General features: G+C 41.1%; 1 protein-coding gene across 1 annotated transcript; it reads left to right on the top strand.

Moving 5' to 3' along the window:
• The first annotated feature begins 886 nt into the window (after positions 1–886).
• Positions 887–18,659, top strand: LOC135466518 (RNA polymerase-associated protein CTR9 homolog). Its single transcript, XM_064744041.1, has 23 exons — positions 887–939; positions 1,987–2,085; positions 2,743–3,072; positions 3,727–3,905; positions 4,143–4,338; positions 4,851–4,958; positions 5,265–5,384; positions 6,068–6,184; positions 6,455–6,544; positions 6,894–7,022; positions 7,385–7,568; positions 8,003–8,091; positions 8,624–8,809; positions 9,820–9,907; positions 10,588–10,736; positions 10,982–11,098; positions 12,229–12,374; positions 13,442–13,513; positions 13,830–13,965; positions 14,432–14,560; positions 15,538–15,680; positions 16,428–16,619; positions 16,745–18,659. The coding sequence occupies exons 1-23, from the start codon at positions 895–897 to the stop codon at positions 17,379–17,381; spliced, it is 3,681 nt and encodes a 1,226-aa protein (XP_064600111.1). The 5' UTR covers positions 887–894; the 3' UTR covers positions 17,382–18,659.
• Positions 18,660–20,112: the final 1,453 nt, after the last annotated feature.

Genomic DNA, 20,112 nt, shown 5'->3' with positions numbered 1-20,112 from the left:
AATAAGTACCGTAAATAAACTAATAGGCCTATGCCAACATTTTAAACCAATTTCCTTGACTTATTCACAGTGGTCGTCTCTAACTCAGACTATCAAAGTTCTAGCTCGCTGTGAATTTCAGACTCTGGAGTAGATAAGGTCACTTGTTCGAACCCAGCTCTTGCTACCAAAGATTGTGTGCTGTCTTCGCCATATTTCTTATTATGATAAGGCTTGCAGTTTCACGTTGGGCTTGATCTGGATCGGGTTTGTCATGCATTTTGCTGCGCATGGAATGTTACCGTTCTATATGTCTAGTTTCCAGGGCTCAGCTGGGTTTCCCGATTCTAAAGATAATTTACTTACATCAGTTCCATTTCTTTTAAAGTACCCGTGTAGACTATTATTATGACGGTTTTAAACCGCTAGCGCGGTGAATAAATATTATGACAAGCCATGACGGACAAAATACATACAGAGTCTTAAAGACTAAACATTTTTATGACTAACACTCATCAGGACACAGGAATATCGAGTGACAAAACCATTATTTATTAAAGCATGGCTCATGCCATGCACGTGAACCTGGTAACAGAATTTGTCAGATTTGCATGCAAGGGGAAGTAATCACATGACTGTGTTATATAGACTTCAGTTATGATGAGTTACTCCCCTTGAAACCTTGCTGCATTCTCCGCTCTTTGGTACTTTTGGCGTTTCATCGAATAAATAAATAAATAAACAAGTGAACACCGGATGGTTTTACTCAGAGATTTTCTAAATCTTCCTTAATCACATCATCATAGGATTAAGTTTTAGCGCAAGTTGTCGGCAATAAGTTTTTCGGTTTTCCAGTTTTGTAACAGTTTCCCGATTTGAGGAGAATCGCTATCACCCGGAAGTTATTGCTGCAACATGTCGGCAGGATCGATTGAGATCCCCTTGCGGGATACCGATGAGGTACAGTTTATGCCTGTTTCTTGTAATCCTTTATTTGACTGAAAGCTAGATAAGTAATGGAACAATTACGGTGCCGATTTTCATATCAGGAAGTTACCCCACGACGCCAAGCAAATCTTCGTTTCATGTGCTTGAATTTTGTCTCGCATAATAACTAAGTACGCATGCGTTAGGCGGACAAAGTGGTCCATGTGATAACGAATGAAGTCAAAAGATATGTACGTTTCTAATCGTCTCCGTATTATGTCAGCTTTTGTGGTAGTTCTTACTGTAAAATGTGAATGTAGATCTGACCATATCCTTGTCTTGATTTTCCCATTGTCATGGGTATTGAGAGGATAGAAAAGTAAACCAAAATAAAGGTTGGTCTGCCGTTCTCCCAGCAGATTTTGTATCCTGTACCATCGGCTAGGCTGCATGTTTTTACTAGACGTGAGGTACAACTCCAATGCGTGGAGAGTTTTTTTTTTGGAAAGTGGTATTTGTACATTTAGTCAGTATTGGGAAATATAATGATGTTTAAAAGATTTGAACAGATTGAATGCTATAAAAATTTGTGAATTTGTGAAATGTTCATGAGTACTGCATGACATGAAACACCAATCAAAGAAATGAATACAAACCATAAATAACTCAACATACAGAGAATGAGATTCTTTTCAAAACGTGCCCATGAAATAGTTTGCTTGTTGTTAAAATTGGTGGCCTCTGAGGCTGAGGAAATCAGCACGCCAGCGCAGCGCAATGACCCAGGATCCTCTCACCATTGCGGTCGCAGTGAGTTCAAGTCCACGTCAAGCCGGCTTCATCTTTGGCCGTATTTGGGAAGGTCTGTCAGCAACCTGCGGATGGGCATGGGTTTTGGCAGGCCCTGCACGGTTTCCTCCCACCGTAATGCTAGCCACCATCGTATAAGTGGAATGTTTAGGAATATGGCATAAAACACCAATCAAATTAAATTAAATTGTTGATAAAGTCTATGGCAGGTATTTGGGATGTTACCTACAGGTGCATATTGTGCTGAGGTTGTTTTGTTTTCTTCTACAGGTGATAGAACTTGACTTGGATCAGCTCCCGGATGGAGAAGAGGTTCTTAGTATCCTGCGCCAGGAGCAGGCTCAGCTCCACATCTGGGTCAGCCTGGCGGTGAGTCTCATATCCCTATCTACATGACTGAACTATATGTTCTTTGAAAACAAAATGTGCAGAAGTTTTTCTTTGACAGAAAAAGGCTGCTGTTGTACAACCATTCTGGCTGTCAAATGGGTGAATCTGATGTTCTTGGAAAACAAAAATTATGCTGATCGATGGTGAAAGGCTTATGCGCTAAATGGACAGTTTGCATTTAAATGAACGACATCAAGTAATCAAACTTGACATAATAGGCTGCATATCATTTATTATTTTACATGATGATTTGTTCTAAGTAGTTCTATACAAGAGCAGAGAGATGCATGTGCACAGATATTACTCAATTTTTTCTACAAAAGTTGTATGAAACATTCTCTCTTTTGTTAAACTTGTCAAATTGAGTAATTACTGTAATTCATCCACCTTTTCGCATTGTTTGCAAGGTGTTTGTTCAAGTATATTCTGAAGGTATTCTGTATAGACTGATAAAATAAATCACTTTGAAAGATTCGCCCTATCATATGCGAAAACGTTGAGGAATTAGAGTAGGACTGACTTCAGCAGTATTGAAATAAATATGGCATAATCTTTTGATAAATTAAAGTGTCTGTTCTGCAGTTGAGTTCAGATGCTCAGTTGTTCATGGATATGTAATCCGTGTGGCTGTTGTAGCTGGAATATTACAAGCAGGGCTATGTCTCTGACTTTGTCAAACTCCTGGAGGCCTCCCGGGCTGATGCCAGCCTGGACTACACAAACTTTGAGCGAGATCAGATGCGAGCCCTGGACACGTTGGCTGCATACTACGTCATGCAGGCCCACAAGGAGAAGAATAAAGACAAGAAGAGAGAGTTGTTCACTCAGGCCACGCTGCTCTACACCACTGCTGACCGCATCATCATGTATGACCAGAACCATCTTCTTGGCCGTGCGTACTTCTGTCTCCTCGAGGGAGACAAGATGGACCAAGCCGACGCACAGTTCAACTTCGTCCTTAACCAGGTCAGACAACACGAATACACCTTTGTTATGATTCAAAAATGGTTGGTGAAAAGTCTTTGTATAAAAATAGCATTGCCAGTGTCCATTAAGAGATCTGATCTATCCGTATGTCCAATAAATCAGTCACTTTGTACATACAGAATGCTTTCCTTTTTCTGTGCCCAGTTTCCTCCCAGCATAATGCTGGCTGTCATCATATGGGTGAAATATTCTTAAATACGGCGGAAAACACCAATCAAAGCCATGCATTTTTCCTTTTTTTTTTTCTTGACAGAGGTGATTGTTGTTTGAATTATTATGAGATTATTAAAATTTCTGATGCTGTTAAATCAAGCCAGATTTTAATATCATTATCCCTTATCACTGCAGAGTTTTCCAAATTCCTGATCTTATTCAATTATTGTCTGCTCATACCTTCATAATTATGTTAGTTTCAGTCAGTTATGAATATTCCGTCGTTCTGTTAAAAGTCTGAAATAAATACCTAATATTGTTGAAATACCTATGTTGGTTTATTGTTCATTGTAAAGGTGAAATCTTACCCAGTGTTCATACAAAACTCATGCGCCAAGATGACTGTTTTGTCTGGTTATATAGAAAGATATAGACACAACATCACTTCGTGAACGCCTGCCTGTTTTTTTTTTGTACCAGTCCCCCAACAACATCCCCTCCTTGCTGGGTAAAGCATGTATTGCCTTCAACAAGAAGGACTACAGAGGCGCTCTGGCTTTCTATAAGAAAGCTTTGAGAACCAACCCAAACTGTCCAGCTTCTGTGCGACTTGGGATGGGTCACTGCTTCGTCAAACTCAACAAATTTGAGAAAGCCAGGTGAGTTACTGTGCCGAACTAAGTTAAAATAAACTGTGTTACCGTTTAAAATCTTAATCTTCTTGGCTGGATGGCACTAAATTCTCTTTAATTTGTGGTTTGAGATTTGATTGACAACATACAGGGAAAACAAAAGTCATACCAGTATCTAACAAGTCTTTCAGCTGTGTGCAGTTAAGAAAACAGATCACACATGATCACATTAAAGGGTTTCTAACTAGTTTGATGTGTGTGTAGGTTGGCATTTGAGCGCGCGCTCCAGCTGGATCCGCAGTGTGTCGGCGCTCTGGTTGGATTAGCCATACTGGAGCTGAATGAGAAGACCCAGGACTCGATCAAGAATGGGGTCCAGTTACTCTCCAAGGCGTACACCATTGACCCTTCCAATCCCATGGTTCTAAACCACCTGGCCAACCATTTCTTCTATAAGAAGGTAAAACACGCATGCATCATACTGGTGATGCAAGATGATATTGATTATCAAATGTCATGATGAAATTATGAAGCAACAAATTAAGTACAAGGGCCGCCGTGACCGAGTGGCTAGCATGCTAACACAGCACAATGACTAAAACACCAATCTAGTAAATATTCCAAGGCAAGGTTACTAAGACAAGGTTACTTCTCCAGCCATACATGGGAAGGTCTGCAAGCAACCTGCGGATGATCGTGGATTTCCCCTGGGCACTGCCCAGTTTCCTCCCACCATAATGCTCGCTGCCATCATATAAGTGAAATATTCTTGAGTATGGCGTAAAACACCAATCAAATAAATAAATAAATAAATAAGAAAAGGCTATTTTGAGAATCCTGTCAACATTGTACAAGTTAGACATTTATATTTAGATTGTGGACTGTACATTCGGCATGTTGTTTCTGTCCATTGTGTATTCTTTTGGAGACTTTGGTACATTATTGCATTGACTGCTGTTTTGTTGTTTCCAGGACTACCAGAAGGTTCAACACCTTGCACTCCATTCTTTCCATAACACTGAGAATGAGGCAATGAGAGCAGAGAGTTGCTACCAACTAGCCAGAGCTTTTCATGTACAGGTAAGGGGACACTACTCCCCTGACTCAACTGCTGTGATATCCAATTTTGTGCTGACTGCATAGGCTCTCTGTTTATTGAGATCTCAGTTGAGTCATTTTTATCAATTGAAATTTGTGTGACTTAGGAACAAATTCAGAAGTGTCAATATTGTATGTACCATGGGAGTGGAGAAGCATTATAATAGCCTGCTTAAAGGATTTCTTCTTTCTCCCCCACTAAGTCTATGTACTGGCTCATTTTATGACCACCTGTACAGTTACCTGACTACTTTAAAACCCAAATACATGTTTTGTTATGTGTTGCAGAATGACTACGATCAGGCGTTTCAGTACTACTACCAGTCTACCCAGTTTGCTTCGGCTAACTTTGTACTGCCACACTTTGGCCTGGGACAGATGTACATCTACCGTGGAGACACAGAAAACGTGAGTTACATACGACCTCTCCATCGCCTCAACCAGTTTAATTTTACTGTGTTTGATTTACAAATTTATGACAAATATTCAATGATATTTCATATCTGTGATGGCAGTTGGGTTGGTAAGTGAAGGAAACCAGGCAAAGCTTGGCGGAAACCTCCAAACCTCACCAGGTGTCTCCTAAACTTCAAGCAGTAGCTGAACCAGTAGGAAGTGGATTGGAACATTTCACTTCAGTAATTGTGTGCTAGTCATAGACATACACAGGTTTACAGTGTTGCCTTATACGGTCAATTAGGTTAGTCATGGGAATGTAAACAAACTCTCCGCATGCTGAAGAGAGCTAAAATCGGCTAAGCCAAGGCCCACACGACCATACCCCATGTATTGAATGGTAAAAGGGCACGACAGGGCTTTATTTAGGTTTCATACAATGTATTACTGAGTGTTAGGTTAATTGTTAAGTACGACATAAAACCTCAAGCATACATACATATACATGTATACAAACATTTCACACATGGAACCATAAAATTTTGTGTCCTGCCACACCCAGACATATGACTCAACCAGCTAGGTTCACTGGTGTATCAAATTTCAGCTGTATCAAAATGAAGCTTCTTGATTATCAACAGTAATAATCCGGTTGTGAACTAAATATCACGTGTCACGTCTGTATTCTATGGCAGGCTGCACAGTGTTTTGAGAAGGTGCTGAAGTCTCAACCTGGTAACTATGAGACTATGAAAATTTTGGGCTCCCTGTACGCTAACTCTGATGAAACAGAGAAGAAAGACACAGCTAAGGTAGGTAATGACACACTCTGAAATGTAATCCATGCAGGTATTTGGTAAATATGGTAATTTTTGGTAACGTCTTGCCAGTTTGTATAGATGTGACTTATCTTTTGTCACTAGTGCACTAACAGTTGAATACATCACTAACATTGTGATAGTACAAGGTAGAGGAGATGATTTTATGGAGACTTGCTGCTGGAGAAGTCATATGTCTAGTTGCTGAGTTTTACCATGCTAAGTTTCTAACCGTGATAGACCTGTTGTGTTTATTTGTTTTAGCAACACCTGAAGAAGGTGACTGAGCAGTTTCCTGATGATGTGGAGGCCTGGATAGAACTGGCTCAGATCCTGGAGCAGACTGATGTACAGGTGAGAGAGAGCTGCATTTGTGAGGGTGAGAATGTGGATTTTAGGGACTCGGATGAGCATTTAGCCAGAATATGAAATCAGGCTGTCTAATTTCCAATTTTTTCCTATCGCAAAGACACTGAGACACTCCGTAGCTAAACCTGAGGGGATGCGATAGTTTGCTGAGTGTGAAAAGGGATGTAAATGGTCAACAATCAAACATAGGTGCAGCGTTTATTGCTGTTCAGATAAATAAATATATGTAAGCTACATAATCTGTTATTTATTTGTGTATTTGCATGGTTATGTAATATATGTGTATTTGTATTTGATTGGTGTTTGTTTACTGTTGTACCTGGCTGTGTTTTAGGGTGCCTTGTCTGCATATGGCAAGGCCACAAGGATCCTGGAGGACAAGGTCCAAGCTGATGTACCCCCAGAGATACTCAATAATGTGGCAGCTTTGCACTTTAGGCTTGGCAATTACCAGGAAGCAAAGGTATGCTCAAGCTGGTTTTGCGATTGTTTTTTGTTTACTATGAGATCATTCTAGGGCAGATGTGGTCAAGTGTATTTCAGTGTATCAGGCAGAAATTTTTGCATACTGCTCTTAGACTGAGACTGATAAGTGTGTTCATATTGAGTTGAAATGAAGGGGATTGATGAAGGGGTTTTAAGCCATTGAGCAGAAATATAGGTGTTATGGTAAATAGTGCCACAATATAGCTGCAATACTGCCAAAGATGTGTTAAGCCATAATCATTTATTCATAATTGTTAACTCATGTAGTGGAATTGATGAATATTATTCATTAGGTTTCATTTGTGTGACAGCAAACTTAATCGTGTTGTCTGTCTGCAGAAGTACTACGAGGCTTCTCTAGATCGCTCCCGTAACGAGGCCCAGCATGATGAGCCGTACTACAGCGCCATCTCGGTCACCATCACCTACAACCTCGCCAGGCTCCTGGAGGCATCCTTTGAGTATGACAAGGCTGAGAGACTCTACAAGAGCATTCTCAGAGAGCATCCCAACTATGTGGACTGTGAGTTTGATATCCCCTTTTTTCATGATCAATGGTCTTTAAATTCATTTTTATGCGTTTCAGGAATTATGTCACTGATGTCTCTGTCATGACTATTCTAGAGTGACAAACGGAATGCAGCTCCTGTCTGCCGTAACAGTAAGTTTATCAGCTACCTGGTATGTAGTGTTCTGTTTCGTATGCTCTGTCTAGTATCCACTACCCATCATCTAAAGAGTTCTCACATCATTAAATCATTATTGAGTCAGGTGTAAATCGCCTGTGAAATGAGGGGGGAAATAATTTGGACATATTCATCATGTGGATGAGGAGAATGTGCTTTGAAGAACTGCAGAACTTTTATGTAGATATTGTAAGCTCATTTGACTATCTTTAAATCACAAACTTCTGCCGTTATCTGTACCTTGATGTTTGGTCAAAACTTACCTATGCAGGTTACCTGCGACTGGGCTGTATGTGCAGAGATAGGGGACAGATCTACGAGGCTTCTGATTGGTTCAAGGAGGCTCTGCAGATCAACCAGGTGGGTAGTAGTTTGGCACAACAAACAGCGTCAGTTTTTGTATGGAAGCTTAACGTTTTGGTAGAGAACTGTATAACCACAGGATGTTCTCAATCATCAGGTAGACAGTGATATTTTAGTGCCTGTATTGGACAGGGATTCCCAAACCAGTCAGAATCAGACCTTATAATGGCCTGTAGGTGTGTTTAGGTGAAATTTGCTCGAGACTATTTTCCTTTAACAAAATGGTACAAGGATTGAAGTCTTTGTTTAGTTGAAATCAGCTCATCATGCTTACCATGGAAACCTGTCCATCTGTACCATATGCAAGACATGATTAACATTATATCAAAATCTAAGCAAACTTTAACTGGTTTTAATGTTACATGTACATATTTCCCTTCAGAATTCTGTTTGTAAAATCCAAAACAAAACTGCAAGTAGTGTACATGTATATTGTATGGGAATGCTAGCAAAATTTAAGTGCACCTGTGTGTAGAGTACTTCCTGGTTTCTGCATAGGAACTATCCATCTTTATCTCCACTGTTGTAGGATCACCCTGATGCCTGGTCCCTCATCGGTAACCTACATATCGGCAAGCAGGAGTGGGGACCTGGACAGAAGAAGTTTGAACGTATCCTTCAGAGACCCAATACAAAAGATGATGCCTACTCGCTGATTGCTCTGGGGAATGTTTGGCTTCAAACACTGCACCAGCCCATGAGAGACAAGGAAAAGGTATTTACAGCTTGCCAGTTGTGTTTGAGGAATATATGCTGGAGGAAGAGCACAGGGTGTTGTGCAGAAATGACCAGATGGTAGCTATACCGTTCAGAGGAATAGCTGGTGTGCGTACCAGTGGCAGCTGCTCCATGATCTTGTCAGTTGTTCAGATGTGGCTCCTGTCCCAGATTTCTGGACAGTTTCATGAAACTTCCGGAGTCCCTTTGCTTCAGAAAATATGCTGGAACTTGAGGCAAAGAAAAAACAAACAATCCATTTAAGCAATTTACTGAACTAGGAAGTTTTGTGAAACCAGGCCATGCTTTTTTATTGTTTACCTTAGAACAAGAAAATCCTTGGTACATTGACTAGCCAATGGTTAGAGTCAGCCTGTCATTCAGTAAAGTATAAATGTAGTTAAGGAATGCACATATGATGAGTGTGTCTAAAGTGGCTTTGGGACGTAATAATTTATTCAAACTTGTGACTAAACTGTGTTATGACTGGATATTGTGTGTGTTGATGACTGCGGATATTGTGTGTGTTGGTGACGACTGTGGATATTGTGTGTTGATGACTGTGGATATTGTGTATGTTGATGACGACTGGATATTGTGTGTGTTGATGACTGGATATTGTGTGTGTTGATGACTGGATATTTGTGTGTTGATGATGACTGGATATTGTGTGTTGATGATGACTGGATATTTTGTGTGTTGATGATGACTGGATATTGTGTGTTGATGACGACTGGATATTGTGTGTGTTGATGACGACTGGATATTGTGTGTTGATGATGACTGGATATTGTGTGTTGACGACGACGACTGGATATTGTGTGTGTTGATGGTGACTGGATATTGTGTGTGTTGATGACTGGATATGGTGTGTGTTGATGACGACTGGATATTGTGTGTTGATGACTGTCGATATTGTGTGTGTTGATGACTGTGGATATTGTGTGTGTTGATGACTGTGGATATTGTGTGTGTTGATAACTGTGGCTATTGTGTGTGTTTGATCAGGAGAAGCGTCACCAGGATCGAGCTTTGGCCATGTACAAACAGGTGCTGAGGAATGATGGCAGAAACATCTGGGCAGCCAATGGCATAGGTAAGAATATTTTACTTCAACACTCGATGGCATCTTGTGTATGGATGGATTAGTCAGAGCAGAACAAAGTGAAAGCCATTGTTAGTCCTAGGTACATGTACTAGACAAACCTCCCAGCTGAAACTGAGGCTGAATCAATGAGTTCCCTCTCTCATTGGTCAGTGGCCAGTATGAATTGAGACAGGTGTATGTACACCATACATTTTTCTTTGCGTTTTTATTTATTTATTTTTGATTTTGATTGATGTATTACGCCTTACTCAAGAATATTTCATTTGTACAACGGCGGCCAACATTGGTGGGAGGAAACCGTGCACACCCCGGGGGGAAACCCATGACCATCCGCAGGTTGCTGAGAGACTCTCCCACGTACGGCCAGAGAGGAAGTCAGCATGACCTGGACTTGAACTCACAGTGACTGGAGTGGTGACAGGCTTCTGGATCATTACTTTGTGCTAGCGCACTAACCAACTGAGCCACGGAATCCCCTGTTTGCATTTTTGTTTTGCTGTTTTTTTTTTTCAAAACCCTAGCTTCAACTTGTGAGAACACTGTTACTGGTTTAGCCTTCAGGTTTCAGTTATAACCTTAGCATGACATGAACTTTTCAGAGTATCCATTTATAAAGCCCAACTAAAGTAATTATAACCTCCACATGTCCTATTTTCCTGCTGTTCCAGGATGTGTTCTTGCCCACAAGGGCTGTATTAACGAGGGTAGAGACATCTTTGCCCAGGTGCGTGAGGCGACAGCTGACTTCTGTGATGTCTGGTTGAACATCGCCCACATCTATGTGGAACAGAAACAGTATGTTGCTGCTGTACAAATGGTGAGTCTTATAATTTGTTGGGGATAAGCTGATTTTAAATACTGAAATGTTTTCCTAGTTATGTGTATTTAATAAAGTTCTGAACTTAAGCGAAATGGGTTCTGCAATATGCAAATTTTAAATTATGGTATCTTCTATTAATAGTTATCTGTAAAATATGGAATTTTTCAAGTTCAGATTATGTTTTTAATAGAAAAACATCATGATAACAATCTGCTTTTTGGTTTGTTTGTTTTTTTCATCAGTACGAGAACTGTTTAAAGAAGTTTTTCAAATACAACAACACAGATGTTATGATGTATTTAGCCAGGGCATATTATCGGGCAGGAAAACTAAAGGAGTGTAAGCAAACACTTCTGAAGGTAAGTTAAATGTAAAACCATGAAATACCATTTTAATATCAGATTATTTGTATTAAGGACTATTTTTCAAAAAGATCTTGAAAGTTAACTATTCAAAATTCCAAGACTGGATACTCAAGTTACAGATCTGTGTTGTCCTTGTAATTGCGTTTCTGTCCTGGCACTAATGAAATAAACCAAACCTTCATAGCACAGCTGTGTCTGCCAGCCTCTGCTTCCCCTTGTAATTATGTTTTACTGAGTGACCTCAATAGTACAGATTTGCTTGTTCTTTTAATTATTTTTTACTGAGTGACCTCAATAGTACAGATTTGCTTGTCCTTGTAATTATGTTTTACTGAGTGACCCCAATAGTAGAGATCTGCGTCTCCTTGTAATTATGTTTTACTGAGTGACCGGAATAGTTCAGATCTGCTTCTCCTTGTAATTATGTTTTACTGAGTGACCCCAATAGTAGAGATCTGTGTCTCCTTGTAATTATGTTTTACTGAGTGACCCCAATAGTACAGATCTGCTTCTCCTTGTAATTATGTTTTACTGAGTGACCCCAATAGTACAGATCTGCTTCTCCTTGTAATTACATTTTACTGAGTGACCTCAATAGTACAGATTTGCTTGTTCTTTTAATTATGTTTTACTGAGTGACCTCAATAGTACAGATTTGCTTGTCCTTGTAATTATGTTTTACTGAGTGACCTAAATAGCACAGATCTGCTTCTCCTTGTAATTATGTTTTACTGAGTGACCCCAATAGTACAGATCTGCTTCTCCTTGTAATTATGTTTTACTGAGTGACCCCAATAGTACAGATCTGCTTCTTTCATTGTAATTACGTTTTACTGAGTGACCCCAATAGTTCAGATCTGCTTCTCCTTGTAATTATGTTTTACTGAGTGACCCCAATAGTTCAGATCTGCTTCTCCTTGTAATTATGTTTTACTGAGTGACCCCAATAGTACAGATCTGTTTCTACTTGTAATTATGTTTTACTGAGTGACCTCAGTAGTACAGATCTGCTTCTCCTTGTAATTATGTTTTGCTGAGTGACACCCGTAGTACTGATTTCCTTGTCCTTTTTAATTATGTTTTACTGAGTGACCCCAATAGTACAGACGTGTTTCTTTTCGCAGGCACGTCATGTTTCCCCCAGTGACACAGTGGTGCTATATAACATTGCCTTAGTCCAGCAGAAGCTTGCCACATCCATCCTCAGTGATGAGAAGAGTAACCTGAAGGCAGTGTTAGGAGCTGTCAGAGACCTGGAGTTGGCACACAGGTAGACAGAGTACTGTTTGCTTGTGTCTTACAAAGATTGCAGCAACTACTCAAATCACCCATCCAAAAGAAATGTAGTGTTTTGATTGTGTAAAAATGTTAATCTTTTTTGGGGGAGGGGTGGCACTTGCCTGGCCCAGATTATTAAAGCAGTAGCTCTCTGTGATTAGAGTGCAACTGACGAACAAGGTGTAATGCAGCTGATTTACATGGTGTAATGCAGCTGATATACAAGGTGTAGTGCAGCTGCTGTACAAGGTGTAATGCAGCTGCTGTACAAGGTGTAGTGCAGCTGATATACAAGGTTTAGTGCAGCTGCTGTACAAGCTGTAGTGCAGCTGATATACAAGGTGTAATGCAGCTGCTGTACAAGGTGTAATGTAGCTGCTGTACAAGGTGTAATGTAGCTGCTGTACAAGGTGTAATGTAGCTGCTGTACAAGGTGTAATGCAGCTGATATACAAGGTGTAATGCAGCTGCTGTACAAGGTGTAATGCAACTGCTGTACAAGGTGTAATGTAGCTGCTGTACAAGGTGTAGTGCAGCTGATATACAAGGTGTAATGCTGCTGCTGTACAAGGTGTAATGTAGCTGCTGTACAAGGTGTAGTGCAGCTGATATACAAGGTGTAATGCAGCTGCTGTACAAGGTGTAATGTAGCTGCTGTACAAGGTGTAGTGCAGCTGATATACAAGGTGTAATGCAGCTGCTGTACAAGGTGTAATGCAGCTGCTGTACAAGGTGTAATGCAACTGCTGTACAAGGTGTAATGTAGCTGCTGTACAAGGTGTAATGCAGCTGATATACAAGGTGTAATGCAGCTGCTGTACAAGGTGTAATGCAACTGCTGTACAAGGTGTAATGTAGCTGCTGTACAAGGTGTAGTGCAGCTGATATACAAGGTGTAATGCTGCTGCTGTACAAGGTGTAATGTAGCTGCTGTACAAGGTGTGGTGCAGCTGCTGTACAAGGTGTAATGTAGCTGCTGTACAAGGTGTAATGCAGCTGCTGTACAAGGTGTAATGTAGCTGCTGTACAAGGTGTAATGCAGCAGTTGTTCTGTTTCAGGTATTTCTACTACCTTAGCCAGCATGGGGACAGAATGAAGTTTGATTTGGCACAGGCAGCAGCAGAGGCCAAGTAAGTGGTCATTAAGGGTGAAATGTAAACCAGATATTATTACTCATTACAAAGTAACGCAGATATCTACATTGTTCTTCATTATGAAGCTATTTTGAGTTGAAATAAAGTGCTGAGCTTAATGTTTGCTTTGTCATGACAAAGATAAAATGTTATTATTTGTTCTATTGGCTTAAATCGGACAACTGGAGTATACACATGTACACTCGTAATATTAATAAATACAGTTTGGCCAAGTGAGAAAATGTCATGGATTTGTTTTCTCAGAATTTATAGAAAAAGGAGTTCAACGTTTGTTCCCCATGTGATGTTACAGGCAGTGTACTGACCTGCTGAGTCAGGCACAGTACCACTTGTCGCGGGCGCGTAGGATTGATGAGCAGGAGCGTGAGGTGAGGCGCAGACAGGAGGAGGAGAGAGAGGCCATCAAACAGAAACAGATGGAGATCCAGGTAAGACAGGCTAGGGACAGAACTGGCAGCCAGGCCAAGAATAGTTACCTGCTGAATTACTCCGTTCAGGTTCTAGTATTGGCTGTACATACATTTGGTTTCCTCCCACCAAAATGCTGACCGCCGTGGTATAAGTGAAATAATCTTGAGTACCACGTAAAACACCAATCAAATAAGTACATATGTTTAAATGAGGTGAGATAGACAAAGTTATAAGGATAACAACTTGTTTATTCTTTAGCAGCTTTTTGGTGCAGTTACTAATTCGTTATCAAGCTGCAGTAAGTCATCAATATAGAATAAACAAGAATTTTATAATTTATTTATACTCAGTGCCTGCTGAGGGATGGGATGTGAGGAATGTAAGCTCAAGTGATGTTCCCTGAGTGAGAAGCAACAGTTGAATATCACTTGTCAAGAGTGGTTTAATTTGGAGCAGTATTGTATTGTGGTGTTGTGTTGACAGATGGAGAAGCAGAGACAGAAGGAAGAACAGGTGCGACGTGTCATGGAGCAACGCCAGGTGTATGTGGAGAAGGCACGTAAGATCGTCCTGGAACCAGAGCCCGAGGAGAGATCCCGAAAGTCTGGAAAGGTGAGAAGGGATGGGGAGGAGTCATGAGTTGGGCTCAGGAAGAAGAATCACGAGTTGGAATCAGGGGAGAGAATCATGAATTAGTCTCAGGGGGAGGAGTTACGAATTATGGTCAGGAGGAGTCACAAATTATGGTCAGGGGGAGGAGTCACAAATTATGGTCAGGGGGAGGGGTCACAAATTATGGTCAGGGGAGGAGTCACAAATTATGGTCAGGAGAGGAGTCACAAATTATGGTCAGGGGAGAAGTCACAAATTATGGTCAGGAGGAGTCACAAATTATGGTCAGGGGAGGAGTCACAAATTATGTTCAGGAGGAGTCAAATTATGGTCAGGGGAGGAATCACAAATTATGGTCAGCGGGAGGAGTCACAAATTATGGTCAGGGGGAGGAGTCACAAATTAGGTTCAGGAGCTGCTTCTGAACTCCCTTCAATTTTCAGCTGTGCTACATCACTAAACATTTGTCAGAGGGCAATTGTGCAGTGCCCATTGAGATGATTTTTGATGCCATCATTTCATAATTTGAATGGGCCTTTATACTGATTCCTGTTGTTATAGTTATGAATTATGCCAGAATCTAAGTTACAGCTGTTATGTACTGAGGATGTGGAAAATGATGCTTTTATGTATAAACCAAAGACAGTGGCAGTTGAAAAGATAGGAACTGTTTTATAGTCAGGAAGCCATTTTGGAGATCTGAAGAATATAGGTTTTGTGTACAAACCCGATATGTTGAAGGCAGTTTAGTCAGTGATACACCTGGCAACATCTACACCTGGTAAGTGGAGGACGCAGAAGGTTGTGGAGAAAATGAAACGACAGATAGGCAGACAGACCCACCTACCTACCTACATATAGATGACTCTGTACCTTACGTTCTTCATCTTTATACATGATTGGAGGATTACTTTGTCCTAGTGTTACATCTGAGATAGGAGCCCTGTTGTGACAGTGTATTGCTGTTGTTGTTGTAGAAGAAGAAGATGGATGAGGATGACTTTGTGTCTGATGGAAGTGGAGACGAGTTACCGCGCAAGAAAAAGAAGCGGCGAGGTGGGAGCGGGTCGGAGGGTGAAGGAGATGACGATGGTGGGAGACGGAAAGGCAAGCGTCGAAGGTAAGGATTCTATCTGAAGTATTTCTGTCCAGGGACCCAAGATTGTTAGCACGCTAGAACAGCACAATGACCAGGGATCCTCTCACCAATGTGGCTGCAGTGAGTTCAAGTCCAGCTCATGCTGGCTTCCTCTCCAACCGTACACGAAAAGGTCAACTGCAAGCAACCTGCGAACGGTCGTGGGTGTTTGGTTTGAGTACACTGTATGCAATGGGGATGATGCTGTTGGATGCATGATGAGTGACATTGGCATAATTTATTGGTTTGCATTGTTTCGGTGTACATTCTAACATTATTGTCAAGCAGGTGATGCAACCCAAAAAATCAGAAGTTGTTATTTATAGATACAAACTAGTGTCAACTTCTAAATTTATCTCTGAAAAAAAATCATTAGCAAAAACATATTTCTTACTCCTGAGAGTTTGTCAATGAGCCATTTAAATCATATTAACAAGCCAGTTGTTTTGAGTTGTTGGGTGCAAATGAAAGCTGATTCTAGAGAATTTTAATGTGAGATCAGACAGTAGCTCAGTCCCTGTGAGCCCCTGCACTCCCTGAATGTAGGGATTTTCGTGAGAACACTCTAGTGGCCATTAGCATAAAGCTTCGGTCCGTGAAGACCACATGTATTCCACCAGTATGCTGTGCATATCTGCATATCTATATCGCATGTGGAAAAGTTTTTCGGTAACTTGACAATGTGAGGTTAAACAAAAATGAGATCAAAATCAAATTTTGTGTCTTCAGGGATAGGGAAAGCTCCAGAAGGGAACGCAAGGGGAGGAACCCCCGGAAACAGAAGGAGAGCAAGAAGAAGAAGAAGGACGAGGGTGATGATGGGCTGACGGCCAAGCAGAGACGTAAGGTCGTGTCTAAGGCTATCATCTCCTCCAGTGAGGGCTCAGACTCGGAGGGAGAGGAGAAACTGAAGATTGCTGGGTAAGTCAGTCTCCATGCTTTCTGTCAGTCCATTTGTTTGTTTGACTGTCTGTTCACGTGGGATCCATGCAGATTGAATGGTCCATGCTGAAATTAAATAAAGTTTGAGTGGGTTTGTGTTGCAGGAGTGGCAGTGAAAGTGATGGTGGCAGTGGAAATGAAGCAGTCGGAAAACGACGCAGAATTGTGTCTTCTGGGAGCGAGAGTGATGAAGGGAAGAGGAGTGGGAGTGAAGGTCGTAGGAAGCGGTCGAGGTCAGGGTCACGTTCTGGATCTGGATCAAGGTCAAGATCTGGTTCCGGATCTCGTTCCCGCTCAAGATCCAAATCTGGATCGCGGTCACGGTCTAGATCCAAATCTGGATCGCGATCACGGTCTAGATCCAAATCTGGATCCCGCTCGCCATCAGGATCAAGATCACGATCAAGATCCAAGTCAGGATCCCGCTCCAAGTCAGGATCAAGGTCAAGATCCCGCTCCAAATCTGGATCAAGGTCAAGATCCCGCTCCAAATCTGGATCAAGGTCAAGATCCCGCTCCAAATCTGGATCCAGATCAAGGTCACGCTCCAAATCTGGATCACGGTCAAGGTCGAGATCTAAATCTGGGTCTCGGTCTCGATCACGGTCTAAGTCCAGATCTAAGTCCAGATCTCGGTCCCGATCAGGCTCTAGATCTGGGTCAGGCAATGAAGGACAGGGGTCTGATAGGGGCAAATCTGGAGATGAGGGGGGCAAGTCTGGGGCAGAGGACAGCGACTGATGGGATAACAGCGATGGGCTGATAAAGAGAGGAGGGGGACAAACGGGGGACTGTAACTTCTGTGTTACAGTGTACTCTGGAAATTGATGATGTGTACTAGTGTACAGAAGGCAATGGCTTTTGGTTTCTATCACCAATATCATACAGATTCTCGTAATTTAGCCAAAAGCAGTGAATTAGCCAGAAGTAGTGATTGTTTAAGCCAACTGTGAGTTATTAGAATATGATGTCATATCTAAAGCTATCTTGCATGTCAACCCATCCGTACACAGTTTCATTTTTTCTGTACCTTACCACATTTAACCATTTATAAGTCTCCCTTGTCTTGTGAACATATATTTGAATATAAACATTCATTCAGAACATTGGTACAAAAATGTTTTTCTTTGAAGAAGGAGTTTTGTTTTATTTTTGTTTTGCTTTGCCATTAACTTGGCACTGTAAATAAGTTTGCATGTTATACGAGCAATGTGTGGTGGTTTCTGACAATGAGGCTGCAAAAACATGATTTTCAGTGTACATTTAATGTATCATGATGTTATATGCTTATTATAAAAAAAAAGTTTTGTATCTATTTCGAAATAGTGGCCTCCGTTGCCGAAGGGGCTAGCAGGCAATGACCCAGGAGCCTCCCGGCAATGCTGTTGCTGTGAGTCCAGCTCATGCTGGCCTCCTCTCCGGCTGTACTTGGGAAGGTCTGCCAGCAACACCAATCAAATAAATAAATACATTTTGAAATCATTTGGGTGAAAAAAAAATATTGTCAATTTATGTCAGCATAGAGAGTTTCAAGTCCAGATCTGTGTGTTAGAGACAGAGAAGTCACATTTCAGAACTTCATGAACTCAACCAGTTTTTCCTATGTATATTAAGTCCCTGTGTGTGTAAGCTAAATTTTCAGATGTATATAACAAAAGCAGTTTTATTGGTAGTATATGAAAATTATATTTGAATAAAGGAAAATAAACTTGGTCTGTTTGGTTTATTTCTGTTCTTGTAAGCAAACTCTCAAATAAAGAATTTATGGACTTTCTATGGGTTTGTTTTTGCCTTTTGTTTGGTTTCGTTTTTTGTTTGTTTTCGGATTCCCCAATTCCCAATCTGGAAGTATTTTCCCATACACATGCAAATGGAGTTCTCAGACCCACGTGACCTCGAAAAAGGCTTCACCCGACACGACTGTCGCATTGAGCTGAGTTGAGCTTTAAGCTTTCGCGTATGCTAATCTTAACGTTTGCATACCACTTGTCTTCCGCCAAATTCATGATATGCATCCTTGTGGGTTCAATTTTTATTGAATGAATGAGTGAATGCTTGGGATTTTATGTCATACTCAACAATTTTTCAGTCATATGACAACGAGGAGTAATGTGTGTGTACGCACACTGTGTTTCTTGTGGCAGGGCAAGTCCATGCTGCCAAAGTGTTGCTGCAGCTGCTGTCGAAGTATCATGCCGAAGACACCAAGCATGACACTGTCCTAGTTACATTATGTTGACACCAGGACAGCCAGACCTGTTTCGTTACTCTAACCCGTTTCCTTGCTCTGCTGCCATGCCAAAAGAAGCAACAAAAAGTAGCATTTTAAAGTCTTTGGTGTGACCTGTCACAGCTTTCATCCCAGGTCTCCCGACTTCGAAGCGAGCGCTCTAACCATTAGGCTACCGAGGCGGACAATTTTTATTGAAGCGTGAATGGCGGGTGGTGATGTCTAAGTGGCAATCCTCGCTTTCCTCTCTTATTTTTGTGATGTTTGTGATACATAGTCTCTTTACCCATGTATATGGCGCATGTGACGTAGCCAAGCCATGATTCAAGTCTCTGTGGTTATAGCCATCCACAAACTCGGAACGCGCATCATTAATACCCCCATCCCACCAAACAAGTTCTCACTACATTCTTAAAATTGCTGCCGAATGGGCTTAAATTGTGTGCGAACGTAGTGAACGTCGTAGCAACCTTTTTTTACGGTCTTCGTGGACGGGCTCGGACGGGAAGGGTGCTCAAGAATTTCGAGCCTGCTCAAAATTTTGTGGCAGCCATGCCGTTCTGCAACTAGACGGAGTGACAACATACTTAAAACCAGAAAGACGTACTACGAACGGATTTGCCGTACTTCGATCCTATTAGGGGCGTGTTACGACGTCGTGCAATGTGTTCAAGAGAATGTTAACAAGGAAGTGTTTAATAACTTTATATAATAGCCTCATTAGATCCATAATAGAGTATGGCGACATATTATATGATAACTGTAGTATTGTCAAAAACTGTAGTATAACTGTAGTATTGTAGCTTTTCCCAAAAACTGGAAAATGTTCAACGGCGCGCAGCTTTGCTTTGTACAAGCGGAATGCGTCGTACATCAGATAAAGCTCTGTTGAGCGAGCTTAATTGGACACCACTATATGTTCGACATAGACAACATAGGATTCTGCTAGTCTTTAAAACTGTAAATGGACTTTCCCCGCCTTACCTACAACCCCTATTACCAAGACAATCAACAGAGTATAATACAACTTAAGGTTTAATGAAAATTTACGTATACTTAGATGCCGCCTCAGTATATACAAATCTTCCTTTTCCCCGAAAACAACTAAGGAGTGGAATAATTTACCTAAACTTATTCGCCATTCTTCAGTAAAAGAACTTAAAAAATTTCTATCTCCACCAAGTACTACTACGTCACGTGATTTTATATCGTTACATATTGACTTTAGCAACTTTTCATCTG

The sequence above is a fragment of the Liolophura sinensis genome, chromosome 6, assembly GCF_032854445.1.
Source record: "Liolophura sinensis isolate JHLJ2023 chromosome 6, CUHK_Ljap_v2, whole genome shotgun sequence".
Lineage (NCBI taxonomy): Eukaryota > Metazoa > Mollusca > Polyplacophora > Chitonida > Chitonidae > Liolophura > Liolophura sinensis.
The sequence above is the reverse complement of the archived record's forward strand: the minus strand, read 5'-3'. Positions and strand labels throughout refer to the sequence as shown.

Coding starts and splice junctions, on each gene's coding strand:
- LOC135466518 (XM_064744041.1), top strand. CDS start 895: ATGTCGGCAGGATCGATTGAGATCCCCTTGCGGGATACCGATGAG. Junction 9,908..10,587: donor CTGGGCAGCCAATGGCATAG/GTAAGAATATTT, acceptor CTGCTGTTCCAG/GATGTGTTCTTGCCCACAAG. Junction 13,514..13,829: donor CAGGCAGCAGCAGAGGCCAA/GTAAGTGGTCAT, acceptor GTGATGTTACAG/GCAGTGTACTGACCTGCTGA.